Source organism: Notothenia coriiceps, unplaced genomic scaffold, assembly GCF_000735185.1.
Source record: "Notothenia coriiceps isolate Sejong01 unplaced genomic scaffold, NC01 NC01_scaffold00034371, whole genome shotgun sequence".
Classification (NCBI taxonomy): domain Eukaryota; kingdom Metazoa; phylum Chordata; class Actinopteri; order Perciformes; family Nototheniidae; genus Notothenia; species Notothenia coriiceps.
In genome coordinates this window covers 2,659-8,321 of record NW_011367072.1, presented here as the reverse complement: position 1 = coordinate 8,321, position 5,663 = coordinate 2,659, and the positions used below count along the sequence as shown (strand labels likewise).

The 5,663-nt window shown below is 41.2% G+C and overlaps 1 protein-coding gene across 1 annotated transcript; it reads left to right on the top strand.

Annotated features, from left to right (window-relative positions):
- The first annotated feature begins 2,329 nt into the window (after nt 1-2,329).
- On the top strand, nt 2,330-5,401 carry LOC104962112 (sodium-dependent multivitamin transporter). The gene is made up of 6 exons (XM_010790510.1): nt 2,330-2,541; nt 2,672-2,893; nt 3,364-3,429; nt 4,611-4,662; nt 4,826-4,893; nt 5,233-5,401. Exons 1-6 carry the CDS (start codon nt 2,416-2,418, stop codon nt 5,389-5,391), a joined length of 693 nt encoding a protein of 230 aa, XP_010788812.1. The 5' UTR covers nt 2,330-2,415; the 3' UTR covers nt 5,392-5,401.
- The last annotated feature ends 262 nt before the right edge of the window (nt 5,402-5,663 follow it).

Below are 5,663 nucleotides of genomic sequence, written 5' to 3'. Positions count from 1 at the left end.
CGAGCAAAGAAGCAGTTCAGTTCCTCTGCTAGCGACACGCTTGAGTCCCCAGTTGCCGTGTCACACCCCCTGTAGTTGGTAATGTTCTTAATGCCCTGCCACACCTGCCTAGGGTTGTTGCTCGTGAGGTGGTCCTCAATCCTTGTTTTATAGTCTGTCTTGGCTTTTGTGATTCCTCTCCTCAGGTCGGCTCAAGCATCACTGTAGAGAGCTCTGTCCCCTGACCTGAAGGCTGAGTCACGGGCCTTGAGCAGCATGTGGACCAGATGGCCAGTCCTCCAGGGTTTCTGGTTTGGGAAAACCCTGATGCTTTTTACCATAGTGACGTTGCCGATACAGTATTTAATGTAGGACAGTACCGTCTCTGTGTAGGCTGCCAGGTCCTGGTGTTGGTGATCAAATACATCCTACTGGGTGTGTTCAAAGCAGTCCTGAAGCTGAGCAAGTGCATCCTCAGGCCAGGTTCGAGGGCCGCGGGTTGGAGACCCCTGGGCTAAGCTAACGCAATATATGCTCCGACCGTCCACACTCACAACAACGGCCTATACAGACATAAATAAACCAGCGACTGTATTCACCATGACACAGACAGTCTGTGGTTTGTACTTGTTTAACTTTTGTCTAGTTTCTGAACAGATATGAGGAGCTGTGAGCTCTGAGGGTAACGGCTGATGTCGTTTTTCTGAAGATGACGTCACGGCTCCGCCTACACTGCGTTACTATACATGTAGATACTACCCCAGTTCCTAAACTGTAATGGAAGCGCAGCATTAAAGTGAGCCGGGCCTAACAAGGCCTAACAAACCCGTACTAAGTCGAGCGAGGCCTGCGGTGGAAATGCGCCATTACAAGCAACGTTGCTTTTGAAAGCTTTTGGGGAAACCCAAGTGGATCTACTGCAAAAGGAAAACAAAGGGAAACAAGCTCCACAATGGTTTTTGCCAGAAATATGACTGGACAGACTGGACTCTTAGTGTTAGCCTGTGTAACCAGTCTGATATATGTGAAAACTGGACCAGTATTCCAGGTTCTTAAAGGATGGGTCATAAATGAGGAATAGGAATAAACAACAGTCTGCCGGCAGTAAATATTTCAAATAGTTTTTAAAGCGCTTTACACTCGAGTGCACCCCAAAAAAAAAAAAAAGTTCTTTGTTCGGTTCCTTTAAAGTCCTCTCAAAATCCTACCACTGGTAGTGAGTAGTTCAGGTTATCAATAGTAGCTCGCCATCACGGAATCCAGAATCCAGGATATTCTGATCTAAGGGTATCATAAAAACCCAGCCTTTGTAACACAACACAGCTTAAAATATTGCAAATGGTAAATGGAATGTACTTATATAGCGCTTTATCCAGTCTTTAAGAACCCTCAAAGCGCTTTACATACCGTCGTTCACCCATTCACACCCATTCATACAGAGCAGTGTATGTTACTCTAGGAACTAACATGCATACACATTCACACAGCGTTGGCCATGCCATCGGGAGCAACTCAGGGTTAAGTATCTTTCCCAAGGATCCATCGACATGTTGACTGCATGGGCTGGGATCGAACCCACAACCTTCGGGTTGAAAGACGACCGCACTCCCTCGCAGCCACAGTCGCCCCAAATGCATCTAAAACAACACATTTAAATGGTTGAACCATAATATGGAAACTGTTGCATTGTAAATAAAAGATTCATTTTAAATGCACTACTATTAAACATTAATGCTCAAAGCATTTTAGTAAACAAAATAACTGAAATTATCTGAGATAATCAGAGTAATTGAACACTTCTTGAGGAAAGAAAAGAGGATAGATTGTTTGTACAAATAATCACTTTTGGTGAGTATAGGCTATAATGAATGGCTTTTATTTAAATGTTTGGATATTTATTTTCCATTTGATCATTTTACGAAGTAAATATTGATGCTTCTGCTAGAGATTATGTATGTGGCTGCAACGAAAGGAGACTTGTTGATTTGTATTATTTGGGTTTCTTGCTTTATTAATTGATTTTCGCTACATCAGATACCTGTCTCTGATGAAACGCCTTGTTATTCTGCGTTTCTGTACAATATTAATGGTTTCTATAGCTGTGACATCATAATGATGGTATTAAGAGGTGGATTAATTCAGGTAGGAAACTCCTGAAGGCCAAGTAGAATTGCCTGGCCCGTTACTGACAAACACATATTACTATTGCTCTGTACTGCTTTTTTCAAAACTTAAAGATGAAAGAAAATGGTTGAAGACAAGATAATCACTGCTAATTGTTGAGTTTACATCTGAACCACTGCTACGCAGTTCTTTGTGCGAGGAAGTTAACTTACCCTGTTGTTTCCTCTCCAGCTCTCACTGAGTCTTCCTATTGGTGAAGTACTCTCTGTGTTGTCGTGATCACTCCCCTGGCCCCCAGCATCCACTGTCATCATGGGAGGGGTAGTCCAAATGCACTTCACCACAGTGGACTACGTCATCTTTGCCCTACTTTTAGTAGCCTCAACTGGCATTGGACTCTTCCATGCTTTCTCCGGTGGACACCAACGCACAACGCAGGTAGACTTCAAACATACTTCCCTTACTTTGATTCTTAACCAAATAAGATGACAGTCAATTTTAAGCTTTTAGGGGCACACTATGTGTTTGTATTTGATAGTCTTGACACTAATATTCTGTCTGTTTCTAGGAGTTCCTGATGGCTGATCGCTCCATGAGCTGCCTGCCTGTGTCTTTGTCCCTGCTGGCCACTTTCCAGTCGGCTGTGGCCATCCTTGGTGCTCCATCTGAGGTGTACACCTTTGGGACTCAGTACTGGTTCCTAGGCTGCTCCTACTTCTTAGGCCTGCTCATCCCGGCTCATGTTTTCATACCAGTTTTCTATAGACTTCGTCTGTCCAGCGCTTATGAGGTACACACAACATGCACATTTTTCGGAATGATTGTCTGCAGTTTTTCAGTTTTTAAGATATCAGAGCTTAAAATGTGTATCAGTTCTCTTATCTCTGCTTGTCATTGAAGTTCAACAGAAAAACGCATGTTCTTGTCTCAACACTGAACATCTTTAAAAGGTTAGGGTTATCTCATTCCGGTCTGGCTGTTTCTCTCATGAACCTCAAGTACACAAATGAGAATTGACCTGATAACAGTACTGCACTGATGTCATGTGAACAAAAAGTTTGAATCTGAGATAAAATCTGGTTTGGAAAAATCTGGCTTTGAAAAATCTGGCTTTGATATTAAGGCTCTATATTTGCAGCTCTGATCCTGACAAACATAAACAATCCGAACATACAGTATGTCACAAAATGACTCTGAATTCATTTTTTAATTAGCCGTTTGTTTATGTTTTTTCCCTTTGACATTGTCTCCCCTCGACAGTATCTGGAGCTGCGCTTTAACAAGACGGTTCGCATATGTGGGACTGTGACCTTCATCTTTCAGATGGTATCCTTTTTTGGCTCATACTTCCTTTGTAAATTCGTTTTCTGGGGATTTATGCCAACCCCTTGCAGGAACAAGGGAACTTATTGATGCTACTTCTGATAAAATGATCACCACCTTGGGCGTTATGTCAGCTAAATGGAAGTTTTTTAGTAATGACAATAATTATTTGACGCAGAAAAATTAACTGTATTCCAAGTTCCCATTTAATAAAGCAAGCAGACCACTAAATTAAGCCGTTGAGATGGTAAAACATTGATTAAGAAAGGCAAAAACAGCAATAAAAAAGTTTATCTAAAAAATGCCACTTTGAGAATTGTACAGTGCATTCAATTGCTTATTATATTATAGCCTAGCTGAAACCTTAGCCCAAATGGACCCTCAAATGTGTTAGGTGATTTGTATTCAGTAATTTCAGGAACTCATGACATTTCATTAATAGTGTGAATTGTTATTATCAATGCCAATCAACACAATGATTAATTACCCAAAATAAATACAGAAATGTGTTGAAATTTTTTTTGATAGTGAATTACTTAAAGGTAGGGTATGTAAGTTTGAGAAACCGGCTCGAGATTGCTAGAATTTGAAAATACACGACCGGAGAAAATCTGCCACTTCCTTATAGAGCCCCTCCTCCAACACACACAAACGCGCACATGACCAATGAGGGCACGAGATAAGTTTGTGCACAGATGGAAGGCTGACAGGCAGGTAGGCCATCAAGTTATTTTAGCCGGGCCGGCTAAAATGATTGGTCATACTTTTTACAGTACTACGGCTTCCACAGATGACATTTTGTATGGATTTTTTGTCAAAGCACTTAAGATATTCATTGCTATCGGGATGTTAAGAGCATTCCATGGAGTATAACAAAAAGTGTAGCTCGAGCCGGTTTCTCAAACTTACATACCCTACCTTTAAAGGCTATTTTTCCTTGTTTACTAGCAAATGAAGCGTAGTTGTTGGCAATGAACATTCTGAGTCTCAGGCTCCCCAACAATGCAACATGCCATATTCCAAAAATGGATTAAGATCGCTATTTATCTTAATCTATTTCCTCAGTGTCAGAACTTTTTAAATATTGACAGGTATAATCTGATATGTGTATCGTGACCTCATGAGTTCAGCGTTTTTTTGTGACTTTCCCTGTTCTGTAATGTTTATATTTTCTTCTTCTGCAGGTCATTTATATGGGGGTTGTACTGTATGCCCCGGCATTGGCACTCAATGCAGGTAGGACTAGCATTTTCTTTAAATATTTGACCACAACATTATCAAATCATTTTTACATCAATAGGTGCCAACGGTTACTGATGGATGGTATTGAATGCAGTAAGAGTTGTAGTTCAGTAACGTGTGTGCCGGTTTTGGTAATACTCTGTCTGATCACTTGCAGTGACAGGCATTGACCTATGGGGGGCAGTACTGGCCATGGGCTTGGTGTGCACTCTTTATACTGCTCTGGTGAGTACCTTAATCTTACCTCATCCCGGTGATAATTTCATCATTGATTATTGAGACAAAATATTGGTCAAAAACAAAGAAAAGCTCAATTTATTGAAACAAGAACATATATATATTGTGTACATCTAATAATCCAATCCAATCCAATAATGTAGAGGATGAAGGAGGTTCTTGTCAATAACTTATTTTTGCTTTAATTACTTTATTATTTTTTCTTTTATTGTCTCCGGTTATTTGAACATAGATATCATTCATTCCTAGCAATGTACACTTTAGCAGATTATTCCTAATGATGATCATTTTGATATATTAAGTGGATCCACTGCTTCTTTGTCCCAGGGCGGTCTGAAGGCTGTAATCTGGACCGATGTGTTCCAGACAGTGGTCATGTTTGCAGGCCAGCTTGCGGTCATCGTTGTGGGGGCCAATCAGGCGGGGGGCATAGCAGAGGTGTGGAGGAAAGCGACCAATGGCAGTCGCATTGCTGGTCTGGAGTGAGTAGTCTGTGTCCTCCTTCCTTTTACATAGTCACAGTGTATTAAAGGACCCCTTATTATGCAAAATGCACTTTTTGATGTATTTTATACATACATATTTGTCCCCGGTGTGTAAGGAGACTCACAACGTGTCAGAAAATACAACCCTCTCTTTCCTCCTTACCCACATCTCTAAAAACGGGGACAACGGAGCTGTAGATTTGCTGCGGTCATGACGACGTTACTAAAATGTGTGCTGGCTTTACACCTACGGCCCTATCAGAAACATTGCTG

Bases quoted from the DNA above. Each gene is read 5' to 3' on its own strand.
- LOC104962112 (XM_010790510.1), top strand. From the start codon at position 2,416: ATGGGAGGGGTAGTCCAAATGCACTTCACCACAGTGGACTACGTCATC. The intron at 2,894-3,363 runs GTACACACAACA...TCCCCTCGACAG, and splicing joins GTCTGTCCAGCGCTTATGAG to TATCTGGAGCTGCGCTTTAA. The intron at 3,430-4,610 runs GTATCCTTTTTT...CTTCTTCTGCAG, and splicing joins TGACCTTCATCTTTCAGATG to GTCATTTATATGGGGGTTGT.